Raw genomic sequence first — 16,329 nt, 5'->3', positions numbered from 1 at the left:
TTTTCCTAACAGAAAACAAAAATGAACATCTTATTATCTTACTAAGCGGCAATACAAATTTTTCATTAAAATTCATCTCCACAGTTAAATTTCCATAATGATAATGTGAGATAAAATAATGGGATTTGTTAATTCCAATGAAAATCCAGTCTGAATAGAAGTAAAAAGATTCAGGAGTATAAGAAGCACTATATATGTACCAGGCACCATACTAAGTGCTCTATAACCATTCACTCAATCCATAAAAACCCCATAAGGGTTGTGTACTATAATTATCTCTGTTTTATACTTGAGAAAATTGAGGCACAGAGAGACTACATAACTTGTCCAAGGACACACTGTGAGTCCATATATATATATATATATATGTATATACACATATATGAGTCCATATATGTGTATATACACATATATATGCGTGTATATATACACACACATATACACATATATACACACACATATATACACATATACACATATATGTGTGTATATATACACATATACACATATATGTGTGTATATATACACATATACACATATATGTGTGTATATATACACACACATACATATATATAGTGTGATCAATATAGATATATATATGTAAAGAGAGATATGCCTGTTTATGAACTCTCTATTCCATTGATTTGTGCATCTAGTAAGCAATTGTTTTGTATATGTATGTATATATATACACACATATATATGGTGTATGTGTATATACATACATACATACATATATATATAGTGCAGTGAACCGAGATCGCGCCACTGAACTCCAACCTGGCGACACAGCAAGACTCCGTCTCAGAAAAAGAAAAAAAATTCCTAGATGTGAAACCAAAAACACAATCCACAAAAGAAAAAGTGAGTGGAAATTGGACTTTTACTCAAATTGAAAATGTTTGCTCTTCAAAAGACACTCTTAAGAGAAGGCAAGTTATTAACTGGGAAAAAAGTATTTGCAAAACATACATATAACAGGGGACTTGTATCCAGGACATATAAAGAGCTCTGAAAAACTCAATAATAAGAAAACAAATAACCCAATAAAAAAATGGGCAAATGATTTGAATAAACATTTTACCAAAGATATATGGATGGCAAATAAGTACATGAAAAATGCTCAACATTTAGGTAAATACAAGTCATTTGGGAAATGCAAGTTAAACTACAATGAAACATCACTACACACCTATTAGAATGGCTAAACATTTTTTTTTAAAGCTAGGCGAGGTGCAGTAGCTCACAGCTGTAATGCCAGCACTTCGGGAGGCCAAGGTGGGACGATCGCTTGAAGCCAGGAGTTTCAGACCAGCCTGAGCAACATAGCGAGACCTTGTCTCTACAAAAAATAAAAATATTAGCCGAGTGTGGTGGCAGACACATGTAGTGTAGTCCTAGCTACTTGGGAGGCTGAAGTGGGAAGATTGCTGGAGCCCAGGCAGTCCAGGCTGCAGTGAGCCATGATCATGCCACTGTACTCCAACCTGGGAGACTGAGCAGACCCTGTCTCTTAAAAACAAATTAACCTGACAATACCAAGCAAGTGATGTGAGGATGCAGAGCAACTGTATCTCTCATATACTGCTGGTAGGCAAAATGGCATAGCCACTTTGAAAAATAGTTTGGCAGTTTCTTTTTTAAATTTTTAATTAATTTTTTTTTTTATAGAGACAGGGTCTTGCTCTGTTGCCCACACTGGAGTGCAGTGGTGCAATCAGAGCTCACTGCAGCTTCAAACTCCTGGGCTCAAGCAATCCTCCTGTCTCAGCCTCCCAAGTAGCTGGGACTACAGGCATATGCCACTCTGCCTGGCTATGTTTATCCATTTTGTAGAGGTGGGGTCTCACTATGTTGCCCAAGCGGGTCTTGAACTCCTGGCCTCAAGCAATCCTTCTGCCTTCACCTCCCAAAGTGCTGTGATTACAGGTGTGAGCCACTGACCTGGCAGTTTTTTGTAAAGTTTAATAAACAATTTCCATATGATCAGCAATCCCACTCATGGGTATTTACCCAAGTGAAATGAAAACTTATGTTCACTCAAAAACCTGTACACAAATATTTATGGTAGCTTTATTCATAATTACCAAAATTGGAAACAACCCAAATGTCCTTTAACTGATGAATGGATAAACAAACTGTGATATATCCATACAACGGAATACCACTCAGCAATTAAAAAGGAACTCCCGGCTGGGTGTGGTGGTTCATGCCTGTAATTCCAGCACTTTGGGAGGCCAAGGTGGGCGGATCACCTGAGCTCAGGAGTGCAAGACCAGCCTGGGCAACGTGTTGAAACCCCATCTCTACCAAAAAGATACAAAAAATTAGCTGAGTATGGTGGCACTTGCCTGTTGTCTCCACTACTTGAGAGGCTGAGATGGGAGATCACTTGAGCCCTGGAGGCTGAGGCTGCAGTGCGCCGAGATTGTGCCACTGCATTCCAGCCTGGGTGACACAGTGAGACCCCATCTCAAAAAAAAAAAAAACTCTTGATACATGCAACAACATGGATAAATCTTAAATGCATTATGGTTAAGTGAAAGAAGCCAGACTCAAAAGGTTACGTATTGTATGATTCCATGTATATGACATTCTCAAAAAGACAAAACTATACGGATAGAAAACTTATCAGGAGCTGGGAGTGGGGCTGACTACAAAGGAGCAAACTGACTATACAAAGGAAGAACTTTTGGGGGCGATGGAACCATTTTATATCTTGATTGGTGATAGCTCCACAACTGTATTTATTTGTCAAAACTCATAGAACTGTACACTTAACAAGGGTAAATTTTACTGTATATAAATTACACTTCAATTAAAACAAATACTTAAAGTTTAAACATTGTTAAGTCAGCTTCAGGGCTAGATAGCTATTAGCTGAGAGGTTATTTCACAAATGAAAACATTAGTGCCACATAATTATAGAACTAATAGTGCTGAAATATAAATTCTTAATCTCAATGACTTTGAAACATAATAAGAAAATGAACAGGACAAATAGTTTCTCTCAATAATAATATAAAACTTATGATCTTAGTCAATATACACACCTCCCAGAAGACAGATCCACTATCTTTGCTATTAAATTGTGTTCTGCGCATGCAAAGCTAAAGGGTAGCCTCTGTGACACTATGGTTTGAGTTTTCCTGTGACTTAACCCAAGTGACACCTACATCATCGTTGCTACTATCAATATTGTCAGTAGGCTTTTAGACTACTTGGAATTTATACAAGTAAAAAATGTACTAAGCTTTTATGAACAGACACTTCTCAAAAGAAGACATTTATGCAGCCAACAGACACATGAAAAAATATTCATCATCCCTGGCCATCAGAGAAATGCAAATCAAAACCACAGTGAGATAACCATCTCACACCAGTTGGAATGGCAATCATTAAAAAGTCAGGAAACAACAGGTGCTGGAGAGGAGGTGGAGAAATAGGAACACTTTTACACTGTTGGTGAGACTGTAAACTAGTTCAACCATTGTGGAAGACAGTGTGGCGATTCCTCAAGGATCTAGAACTAGAAATACCATTTGACCCAGCCATCCCATTAATGGGTATATACCCAAAGGATTATAAATCATGCTGCTATAAAGACACATGCACATGTATGTTTATTGCGGCACTATTCACAATAGGAAAGACTTGGAACCAACCCAAATGTCCATCAATGATAGACTGGATTAAGAAAATGTGGCACATAAACACCATGGAATACTATGCAGCCATAAAAAAGAATGAGTTCATGTCCTCTGTAGGGACATGGATGAAGCTGGAAACCATCATTCTCAGCAAACTATAGCAAGGACAAAAAACCAAACACCGCATGTTCTCACTCATAGGTGGGAATTGAACAATGAGAACACATGGGCACAGGAAGGGGAACATCACACACCGTGGCCTGTTGTGGGGAGGGGGGAGGGATAGCATTAGGAGATATACCTAATGTAAATGACGAGTTAATGGGTACAGCACACCAACATGGCACATGCATACATATGTAACAAACCTGCACGTTGTGCATATGTACCCTACAACTTAAAGAATAATAAAAAAATTTTTTTTAATAAAAAAAATGTACTAAGCTTTGTAGAGTACCAGGGTCAAAAATATATTTTTTAAATGATTGTTTTAATAAAAGGGGCTATGAAAAATTCAACTCATATCCTATGTATCTAATGATCTTCACCACGACCTTGCTATTTCAGCTTTCTGATACCTTTTCTTTTTTGATGCTTCATTCTTAAAACTTCTATAAAAATTTCTGAGGCTGGGTGCAGTGGCTCTTGCTTTTAATCCCAGCACTTTGGGAGGCCGAGGTGGGAGGATCAGATGAGACCAGGAGTTCGAGACCAGCCTGGCCAATATGGCAAAACCCTGTCTCTATTAAAAATACAAAAATTACCCTGTATCTTGAGCTTATATAGTATAAGCTCAAGACCAGTATCTTGAGCTTATATACTATTGATGATTCGAGAAACTGAAGTACTACATTTATATTAGCTTACCATTTTGTGAAATATATAACAACAAAATAGAATTATGAAATTTTAGGATTGAAAAGATTCCCCATATCATCTAATCTAATCTGAATCTATTTTTACATCCTATCACATTCCCTTTGTTCATCCAGATTTGCCTGAATGTTTCTAGCAAAGCTTACCTCCCCTCATGAGCTGCTCAAAGAATTCAAGAACTGGAAGGGATCTTAGGAAACTGAGGGCTAAAAGCTAAATTAGTTTACCAGTGAGGTGTAGTTAGGTGCAGAATACAAATTAAAATTCCAGCCCCATATACTTTTCACTCTCTATGCTTTTCACCTTTATCAAAATTTTATATGGGTGAAGAAACAACACTCACACATTGCTGGTGGAAATATAAATGGTGCAGGCACTCTAAAAAACTGTTTAGCAGTTCCTCAAAAAGTTAAACATAGGCCAGTCGCGGTGGCTCATGCCTGTAATCCCAGCACTTTGGGAGGCCAAGGTGGGCAGATCACGCAGTCAGGAGATCGAGACCATCCTGGCTAACATGGTAAAACCCCGTCTCTACTAAAAATACAAAAAATTAGCCGGGCGTGGCGGCGGGCGCCTGTAATCTCAGCTGCTGGGGAGGCCGAGACAGGAGAATGGCGTGAACCCGGGAGGCGGAGCTTGCAGTGAGCTGAGATCACACCACTGCACTCCAGCCTGGGCGACAGAGTGAGACTACGTCTCAAAAAAAAAAAAAAAAAAAAAGTTAAACATAGAGTTACCATATGACCCAGCAATTCCAAACCTAGATGTGTACACAACAGAAATGAAAACATGTCCAGACAAAAACTTGTATACAAATGTTCATAGCACCATTATCCATAATAGACAAAAAGTAGAAACAACCCAAATGTCCATCAGCTGATGAATAGATAAATAAAATGTGGTATATCCATACAATAGAATAAAGTCTTGATACATGTTACGATATGGACAAACTTCAAAAACATGCTAAGTGAAAGATGCCAGTCACAAAAGCCTAAATATTGTGGCTCCAATGAAGTGAAGTGTCCAAAATAGGAACACTTATAGAGACAGAAAATAAGTTTGTGGTTTCCAGGGGCTCGGGGAGATGAGAATGGGGAATGACTACTAATGGGTACAGGGTTTCTTTTTCCAGGGATGAAAATGTTCTAAAATTAGACCATGGTGATAAGCCTGTGAACTTATTAAAAAATACTGAATTATATACTTTATTTTTAAACTAAATTTATTTTAAATTTTTATGGATATATAATAATAGTAGTATGCATTTATGGGGTACATGTGATATTTTCATACAAGCATACAACAATGTAATGATCAAATATGGGTAACTGGGATATCCATTACCTCAAACACTTATCATGTCTTTGTGTTGGGAACATTCCACATTTTCTCTTCTAGCTATTTTGAAATATACAATAAATTATTATCAACAATAGTTGGCTGTGGTGGGTAGTGGGGAGGAGAGGATGAAGAGTGGTTGGTTAATGAGTACAAAAACACAGTTAGACGGCTAGGCACTGTGGCTCATGCCTGTAATCCCAGCACTTTGAGAGGTCGAGGCAGGCAGATTGCCTGCGGCCAGGAGTTTCGAGACCAGCCTGGCCAACATGGTGAAACCTCATCTCTACTAAAAAATACAAAAACTAGCTGGGTGTGGTGGCACGCGCCTATAATCCCAGCTACTTGGGAGGCTGAGGCGAGAGAATCGCTTGAATCCAGGAGGCGGAGCAGTGAGCAGAGATCATACCACTGCATTCCAGCCTGGGCAACAGAGTGAGACTCCATCTCAAAAATATATATACAGTTAGATAGAATGAATTATATACTTTAAATGGGTGAATTGTATGGCATATGAATTATATCTCTAAAAAGCTATTTTTAAAATTAATAAACAAAGAACTAGTTATATCCTTTAAACAACTTTATATAGAGGATTTAAAACCTACTGGCAAATTCTTTGACACTCCTCCCATTAAGAGGTCACCTCCTCTTGGAACTGGGTGGGCATTTGTGACTGCCTCAGCATTACTCCTGCCACATCCAAATTAAGTCTAATTAAGTGACTTAAGAATTCACTTAATAAGCTAGTTAGAAAAAAACCATGCAGCTTCTGCCAGTCTCTCTTAGGATGCTTGCCCTTGGAACCCTGCCATCACACTGTAAGGAAGCCAGGAATACATGGAGAGGCCCCAGCTGAGCTCCCAGCCCAAAGCCAGCATCAACTTGCCAGCCAGCTATGTGGTCAAGCCATCTTGAAAGCTGTCACGGTTGATGCCACATTGAGCAGAGTCAACCCTGCTTAACTTTATGCAAATTAAAGAGTTATGAACAAAATATCTGCCATTATTTTAAACCATTAAGTTTTAGGGTGGTTTGGTACACAGCAATGGGTAACTAGAATACTTCTCATACTTAAAAGAAGGCTAAAAACAGTATCTAGCCTCCTCCTACTTAGTGCAGACACTTCTTTCTAGCAGATTACCACCCTAACTGTCTGACAATTTTGACTAACATGGAGATCAGGTCCTCAACGAAGCCACCCCTTCCACTGATGACCAATCCTGGGAATTATGATCTGCCTTATGTTAAAACCAGTTCTGTCATGCCCAACCTCTGGTTTAAGTTCTTTCCTCAGAGGTGACCATTACTGTCTAAACCTCTTCTTCAGGACAGGCCTTTACCTTACTAAACAGTAGAGAAATCTTTAGCATTGTCCTACTATATAGCTGAGGAACCTGAAGTGCACAAATTGGCTGCTTTACCCAAAGTTACACAATAGATACTCGAATTTCTGGTATAAGATTTTTGTTTAGTATTATTTCTATTGAATATGAGACAAATATAACAGACACATGTGTTGTCCTTACTCAAATCACAATTTTCACACTTAAGCCATAATTGTTTAGAGTTAATCCTCATTTCTATTATCTAGGAGGAAAAGTATGGGCATGAATACTGGAAGATGAAAACTACTTTTCTGTATCACTCTTCCTCACCTCATATGTACTTAAATGTTTCCTGTTTTAACTCCAGAAAGCCAGTAAACTCTTTTAGGGCAGGGATAAGTCTTATAATTTTGAGACTTACTTGGTGTTTGAGTACATACATACTGAATAATTTGCCTACCTATGGGTGGCAGCATACAGATAAGGATAAAAACATTTCTTTTGAAATAATTTAAACACAAGTCTTACAATCCAAAAATATTTCTCATCACATCAGTGTAAGAATTGTAATCTTTTTTCTTTTTCAAAGTCAGTAGCAATAGAAAATGAGCTTCTTACACTGTTGACTACAGTATGTCAGTTGCTATGACAATGCTTAGTCCCCAGACATTCCTTCTAAATGAGACAATTTCTCCCAGCTTCAGTCCCCTAAGACTGACCCAATTACACAACTCAAACCCCAAAACCCAAGGGGTGCCCTTCAATAAAGATACTCTGGGCTGGGAGCGGTGGCTCACGCCTGTAATCCCAGCACTTTGGGAGGCTGAGGCAGGTGGATCACCTGAGGTCAGGAGTTCAAGACTAGCCTGGCCAACAAGGTGAAACCCTGTCTCTACTAAAAATATACAAAAATTAGCCAGGCGTGTTGGTGCACACCTGTAATTCCAGCTACTCAGGAGGCTGAGGCTGGAGAATCGCTTGAACCCAGGAGGCAGAGGTTGCAGTGAGCCAAGGTCGCGCCACTGCATTCCAGCCTGGGCGATGACAGAGCCAGACTCCATCTCAAAAAGAAAACATCAAAAAAAGATACTCTGATTACACAACCTAAGGAAAAATGTAAACACCCTTTTCTAAGTTGCAAGGAAATTTTTCAGGCAACCCATTTTGTTTTTACATGTAAAAGTCTTACAAGTTGAATGGTAATTGTCTGATATAACTTTAAAACTGTATATGCTATAATCCATAACTACATTCCAGAAGCCTAAACTTTTAATATAAATCATTTCTATTAATATGCATGCATCATATCTCATTTATGTTCTCTGGGCTGTATTTGCAATCTGTTCCTTTTAAGGTACAACTGAAATCTTCTAGGAGCAAGCAAAGCCATGCTCAGTAAACGTATCATTGGATTAATACAGAACATTTGCACACTAGCCCAAATTAACCTCACGGGAGGCAAGGAACTAGGAAAAAATATTTTATTTATTTATTTTTTTTTTGGAAACAGGGTCTCACTCTGTTGCCCAAGCTGGAGGGCAGTGGCCTGATCATGGCTCACTGCAGCCTCTAAGTCCCAGGCTCAGGTGATCCTCCCACCTCAGCCTACTGAGTAGCTGGGACTACAGGTGTGCACTACCATGCCCCACTAATTTTTGTATTTTTAGTAGGAATGAGGTTTCGCCATATTGCCCAGGCTGGTCTGGAACTCCTGGGCTCAAGAGAGCCACCATCCTTGGCCTCCCAAAGTCCTGGGATTACAGGCATGAGTCACCATGCCTGGTCCTAGAAAAAAATATTTTAAATGTATAAAATTTAACAAGCTATCAAAATGAGGCAACTTAGAAAGAATTCCTAGTAATTCCAAAAGAAAAAAAAACTAAAAAGAAAAAGCTATGTTGGGAAATGTGGTATCTGCATTGTCTCAAAATGTAAGCTGGTAATTCTCTTCAACAGTCCAAAAGATTTTAAAACTGGGGTTTTTTTCAGAATGCTCATTTGGTTAGAAATTCTCATTTTGATTGGCTGAGTTGATCAAGATTTTAACTTTTATTATACACACACTCAGAAGCATGAGCTTATTTTATATATCCAATAACATCTCTTACATCTCTACAACTACAGAACTTAGTAGTGTTCTCAAAAAAAAAAGGTTCTCTGTAAGCTCAAAACAGTTTCTACAATTGAAAGTTTATTACACACTCATTTGTGGGGAAAAAGCTTAGATGTTGGTGTCCAATGTTATATTTCTCAATGCATTTACTTAGCCAATGGGCAAAAGAAGAAAAAAAATCACAGGACACACACACTTATCTAAAAGAAGGATTAACATGAGAAATACTAACTAACCTGAATATTATGTTAATAAACATTAACTGTAAAACAATTTATTGTGAAACGATGAGTCATAGGCAGCCAAGACTACTATAAATAAAAAAGGCATTTTATTTAGTTTAGATTTAGCCTGAGTTCAAAAGAAAAAACTAAAATAAAAATGAAATACGCAACTTTCTCTAAGGCAGACAATTCAAGCTAAAAGAACATTGTTAGAAAGCCAAGGGCTGAGGAAAACGATATCTTTTAAAAACCGCCCATCAGATAACTTTAAATTGCAGGTGCAATCTTCTTGTGAAATAGAAAGCATAGTACTTTCTTCCCCTACATTATAAAATGCTACTATCGAGTATGACTAACAGAGAATAAAGGTACCATGTGACCCAAGAAGGGTGTGTATGAGAAGTAGGGGCAGAAAGACGGGGCTGAGAAAAGCTGCAAAAAGCTTTCAATTTCTTAACTCTGACTCTTAGAGACCAGAGCTTACCTGAATACATTCTGCTGGGGATTGGAAATCATGCAGAAAGGTCTGTGATTCCAAAACGTTAATACATTTATTATAAAGTAATCTTGGGTAAAGATATGTTGCCTTAAGCAAGGAGTTAACTGTTCATAATACCCATTTGAAAAATCTCTCATTTTGTTTGGGAGAAATAATTGATAAGTCCATCAAAGTAGTTTAGTAACACAAATGGAGAACTATGTAGAAAGAGGAACTATTATGAAATGTATGACCGAGTGTGTTTTGTGTAAGACTAATGGAGGTTTTCAAAGTTTTTTCGTTTCTGGCTATATACAAAAATAAAAATAAGGGCGTTTTCATTCATTTAAACCAGCAGTAAAATACTGCCTGGTTTATGCCGCTTATTTTCACCTTACAGTCTTAATACACATTCCAAGACTGATGCGATATTCATTATTTCTTTCGGATAACTGGAAGAGGAGGGGGAGTAAAGCTGTACATTAAACAGTCCACTTGGTAATTGAGAAAATTCAGCAGTGAAATATATCATGAGGCACCAAAGAGATTTGCCGGGGAGGGCAGACAAAAGAGAAAACAGCCACAGAACATTAAGCCCCGGAAGAGATGAGAATCGGTCCCATATACGTAACTCGACGACTGGACAAAACCCCGCTTGACGCTGCCGGTGGGTGAAACGAGGTGATTTGAGATTCAGGGCGTTCTCGGCTCTTTCCCTCTCTCGAATCGATCATCTCCAACAGGAAGTCAGAGCAAGGCAGGGTTCGGAGTCAGAGAAAGCTCCCGGGGGAGTCTGTCTACCACGACAACAAACTCCTAAGGCTCCTTCCGGAGCTCCACAGCCCTCTGGGCGGCCTCTCTAGCGCTGTACTTCACGTCCCCGCTCCCCAAAAAAGTCGTGCACCCCGACTTCAGCTATCCGCGTTCAAGAGAGTGCGGCAGCAGTTGGGTCGGCCCCCTCAGCGGTCCCGGGCCGTAAGGGACCTGGCGGAGCGGCTCAGGGAGGCTGAGACGGCGGCTACACGACTTTCATTACCTTCTCGCGCTGATCCCAGCTGTACTGCTTTGGCCGCTCCTCCTCGTTCTCGGGCCGCGACTCCTTGTCAGCCTTCCGTCTCTTGGAGAAGAAGCAGCCCATGGTCCCAGCCCGCGGAGCTCGTTGGCCAGCTCACTAGCTCAGGCACTTCCTAGAGTGTGGCGTGAACCCTGGGAACCCCGGCCTCGCAGCTCTCCGGACAACGCCCCGCGGAACCGCCCAACAGTCCGCAGCCTTAGTTTGCCCGCCAGGCCCAGCACCCATTCCCCTTTTTCGTCGCCCTGACGACCCAGCGCAGCCAATGAACGCTCAGCGCCTGTTGAGCCAATCAAAGCCTCTCGAGCAATCCTGCGCGGCCTATGAAGAGAGGCCGACATACCCACATACCAATCCACGCCTGGCTCCTGCGACAGCCCCAGGCGGCGGGGCGGGCCGGCTCTGGCGCAAGCACGGACAACCCCGCCCACAGCTGTGGCACGGACCGCCCTCGGCCCCGCCCCTCCTGGAACTTGGTGGGCTCTCTAGCTGGTGGGAGGCCAGGCTCGGTATCCGGGCTTTTTTGCCCCTGATTCATAAATTTGCAAGTTCAAGGCGCGGGAGAGATCTCTAGTTGAACATTAGATTTATCTTATGATGAAAGTTGTGAGGGACAGAAATTCCCGCTGACACAAGAAGACCCTGAAATTTGTATTTCTAAATCCTCTTCTCCCCTCATCACCCTTCCTACCGCCCTCTCATCGCCTGGCCAGGGTCACCCCCTCAAGAATTGTACCCCATAACCTCCCAATCCTCTTCTGTGCTCTTTCTTTCTTTCTTTCTTTTTCTTTCACAGGGTCTCGCTATGTCACTCAGGCTGCAGTGGCACAATCATAACTCACTGCAACCTTGCAACCTTGCAACCTTGACTTCTTGGGCTCAAGCGATCCTCCTGCCTCAGCCTCCTTCCTGAGTAGCTGGAACTACAAGCAAGCACCACCATGCCCACCTATTTTTTTTTTTTTTTTACTTTTGTAGAAATGGGGTCTTGCTATGTCGCCCAGGCTGGTCTTGAACTCCTGGGCCCAAGCGATCGTCCTGCCTCAGCCTCTCAAAGTGCTGGGATTACAGGCAGGACCCACTGCACCCCAGGCTGCTTCTGTGTTTTCTTAAGACTTTCACATATGGCTCTAAAATTGCACAAGTACTTAGTAAAATAGTTAATTGTGTATTGTTTCCCTATTCGAACTGTGACTTTCTTGAAATCAAAAAGGTATATCTTTTTTTTTTTTTTTGATGGAGTTTTTGCTCTTGTCGCCCAGGCTGGAGTGCAGCAGTGCCATCTCGGCTCACTGCAACCTCCGCCTCCCGGGTTCAAGTGATTATCCTGCCTCAGCCTCCAGAGTAGCTGGGACTACAGGCGCCTGCCACCACGCCCGGCTAATTTTTGTATTTTTAGTAGAGACGGGGTTTCACCATGTTGGGCAGGCTGGTCTCGATCTCCTGACCTCAGGTGATCTGCCCGCCTCGGCCTCCCAAAGTGCTGGGATGACAGGCATGAGCCACCGCGCCTGGCCTAAAAGGTATGTCATAAAGGGCATGCAGGGCCGGGCGCGGTGGCTCACGGCTGTCACCCCAGCACTTTGGGAGGCCGAGGCAGTAGGATCATGAGGTCAGGAGATCGAGACCATCCTGCTCAACACAGTGAAACCCCGTCTGGTGAAACCCCGTCTCTACTAAAAATACAAAAATTAGCCGGGCGTAGTGGCGTGTGCCTGTAGTCCCAGCTACTCGGGAGGCTGAGGCAGGAGAATTGCTTGAACCCAGGAGGTGGAGGTTGCAGTGAGCCAAGATGGCGCCGCTGCACTCCAGCCTGGGCGACAGAGGGAGACTCTGTCTAAAAAAAAAAAAAAAAAACCAGGGCCGGGGGGGCGGGCCCGGTGGCTCACGCCTGTAATCCCAGCACTTTGGGAAGCCAAGGCAGGCGGATCACAAGGTCAGGAGTTCGAGACCAGCCTGGCCAATATGGTGAAACCTCATCTCTACTAAAAATACAAAAATTAACCGGGCATGGTGGCGGGCGCCTGTAGTCCCACCTACTCGGGAGGCTGAGGCAGGAGAATAGCTTGAACCCAGAAGGCAGAGGTTGCAGTGAGCCGAGATGGCGCTACTCCACTCCAGCCTGGGCGACAGAGCGAGACTCCGTCTCAAAAAAAAAAAAAAAAAAAAAAAAGGCAGTGGGGAGGAAAGCTGAGGGGAGGGGGGAGGGATGTACCTTTGAATCTCCTACACCTGGCCCAAGTCCATACTAGGTGCTCAATACAACGTTTGTCAAATGAATGAATGCATGCATGGGTGCTAGTGAAGGAAGCATTTATAAACTTCCCCCATCCCTTCCCAAAGAAAGTGACCAAACTGTGGGGGTGGGAGGCATGTGGATTTATGGTAAAGGGGTTCTCCTCATGGAGTTTATAGCCTCGTTGAGGACATAAGCATTGCATATGAACGATCAGATCTGTTCTAAGCGAATGGCATAGGGTTCGTCAGAATATATTTAAAGATATATACACTAAATATTAACATTTGTTATACTTGGGTCGAATTTTGCTGCAATACACATGCATTGCCTATGTAATAGAAAAGAAAGGTAAGTCAGTTTCTCTGAGAAACAGTATTTTGACATCTCAGTAGGATATCAAATGCTGATCACTTCAGGTTCAAATTTGGTTATCTTTTAAATTTCCCATACTTATTCACATCTAGTTTGTATCCTAAATGAGCCTCTGACTTTTTTTTTTTTTTTTTTGAGACAGAGTCTCGCTTTATCACCCAGGCTGGAGTGCAATGACATGATCTCTGCTCACTGCAACCTCCACCTCCCAAGTTCAAGCAATTCTCCTGCCTCAGCCTCCCGAGTAGCTGAGGCTACAGGCGCACAAAACCACACCTGGCTAATTTTTGTATTTTTAGTAGAGACGGGGTTTCACCATGTTGGCCAGGCTGGTCTCGATCTCCTGACCTCAGGTGATCCACCCACCTCGGCCTCCCAAAATGTTGGGATTACAGGCGCGAGCTACAGTGCCCGGCCGACTTAATTTGAACATAAAGAATGTTCCCCTTTTTACTTCCCGTCCTTTATTGCACAATCGGGAAGAAAAGTACATGTGCTTAAGTATTAGAAATTACTGCAAATTTAAGTTCCAGATCTTAGGCAATAGAGTCTTTACCCAGTGCACACTTTTTCTCCTTCAGAGTGAGATGAAAGTTTTATGTGAAGATGTTTTTGGATAAGACCCTCATTCGATATTTTATAATCTATTATTATATTTATAATCTATGGTCTATGATTATAAAACATCTGTGACCAGATATAAATATATAACTATGACCACTACTTAGTGTAGCAGAGGAGGCAGAGATCCAGAGAGGTGAAGGGATGAATCTGTGGTCACGATGAGAGTGGCTGAGCAGGGACTGGAAAAATCCACATCCTGTGTTTCCCAGTGCCTCCTCCTGCCTTAAGTTTGTTCCTCTCTAATTCATCTGAAATAAGTATCTGCCTCGGCCTTCTGATGCCTATGGGAGCTCTGTCCCACAGTGATGCTATTCCTCTTAATGAACAAACAATATAACAAAACTAATTCTAGAGAAACAACCTCTGAAACTCTCACTGTTTTGAAGTATTCATTAATGAGAAAAGCTCAAATCTACAATAAAACCTATATCCAAGAGTGATCTTTTCAGGGACCCTTAAAAGTGAAGATAAAGTCCCTTTTCTGTTCATTCCCATCCTACCATCACTCTTGACCAAAAACAAAATTACAAAAAGAAAATTAAATCAAATGTTAAGAACTGGGAACTAGAAAGCTAATGAACAGAGCTAATACTAGTGCTGTCTCATCCTTTTTCTTTCTCTCTTATTCTTTCTTTCTTTTCTGCCCCATCTGTTTTTCACCTGTCCCCATGAATTCTCATCACTACTTATTTTTGCAAACCAGCTCTCTACTTATTCATCAGCATTTACACGGTTGACAACAGCTATCCCACCCTGATTCCTCATGGCCTTTCTGTCCAAGGGCATGCTACCGTCTCAGACTCTCAAGGGAGATAATCATATACATCGCTGGCCAGTCAATAACAGATTGGCTCTAGGTTGGTATGCACCCCTGGTCCCATTGCTGCAGCTGCAGGGGCGAATTCCAAACATGGGTGTTATAGATATGGGTGGGAAGCAGGTCCTGAAAAGGGAACGCTAACTCTGCAGAGTTCAGGCAGAAGTTGGTTGCTTGTTCTGCTTGTGCTCCTCCTGCTATTTATATTCTAGTGATTTCTTTTCTATAGAAGGCTGCCCTTCATGTTCAGCTTAATGTATCTATTCATCTATATTAAAATGTTGAGTTGTGGGTTTACACCTGGCCACAAGCTCCAGAGATGGCTCTGGGTCCCCTGAGTCTTGACCACAGAAGTGATATAGTTACTTCTCAGAAGACAGTCCTGGCTGGGCACGGTGGCTCACGCCTGTAATCCCAGCACTTTGGGAGGCCGAGGCAGGTGGATCACTTGAGGTCAGGAGTTCGAGACCAGCTTGGTCAACATGGTGAAAATACTAAACATACTAAAAATGCAAAAATTAGCCAGGCGTGGTGGCGCACCCCTGTAATCCCGGCTACTCAGAAGGCTGAGGTGGGAGAATTGCTTGAACCCGGGAGGCAGAGGCTGTAGTGAGCCAAGATCGCACCACTGCACTCCAGCCTGGGCAACAGAGTGAGATCCCATCTCAAAAACAACAACAACAAAAAGACAGTCCTGAAGCAGTGTATCTCTACAGCATGAATAAGTCAATTACCCCAGCAACAATGGCTGGAAAATTCCCTATGTTTGAGTTGACCTGACACATCCTTGCTCACTCTGCACTCACCTAAGGAAATACTTCACATCAAGTGAAAGAGGAGTGTTTCAGTCATCTATTGCTGAGTAACAAACCACCTGAAACGTAATCGCTTAAAGCAATAATTACTTAATATTTCTTTTACTCATGAACCTTGGTGGGGACAACTCAATTCTGTTCCACAGTACATCTGGAGCCTCAGCTGGGATGACTCAAATGGCTGGGGTGCTGGCCAAGAATCATTCTACACGAAATCTCAGAGCCTCTCCACCCAGTCTCTCCTGCAAGGTGGCTTTAGGGTATTTGAACTCCATACATCATGCTCAGGGCTCCAAGAGTGAGTGTTCCATGAGACCAGCGTGGAAGCTGCAAGGCTTCTTATGGTGTAGCCTCGGAAGCCATGCAACATCACTTCACTG

General features: G+C 41.9%; 1 protein-coding gene across 1 annotated transcript in view; it reads right to left on the bottom strand.

Annotated features, from left to right (window-relative positions):
* Positions 1–14,100, bottom strand: part of RP2 (RP2 activator of ARL3 GTPase) — a 47,890-nt gene extending 33,790 nt beyond the window's left edge. Inside the window, exon 1 of the mRNA XM_003809677.5 lies at positions 11,047–14,100. Coding sequence (XP_003809725.1) covers positions 11,047–11,148 — 102 coding nt within the window. The 5' untranslated portion in view covers positions 11,149–14,100. The remainder of the gene's footprint in view (positions 1–11,046) is intronic.
* Positions 14,101–16,329: the final 2,229 nt, after the last annotated feature.

This window comes from Pan paniscus, chromosome X (genome assembly GCF_029289425.2).
Source record: "Pan paniscus chromosome X, NHGRI_mPanPan1-v2.0_pri, whole genome shotgun sequence".
NCBI lineage: Eukaryota > Metazoa > Chordata > Mammalia > Primates > Hominidae > Pan > Pan paniscus.
The sequence above is the reverse complement of the archived record's forward strand: the minus strand, read 5'-3'. Positions and strand labels throughout refer to the sequence as shown.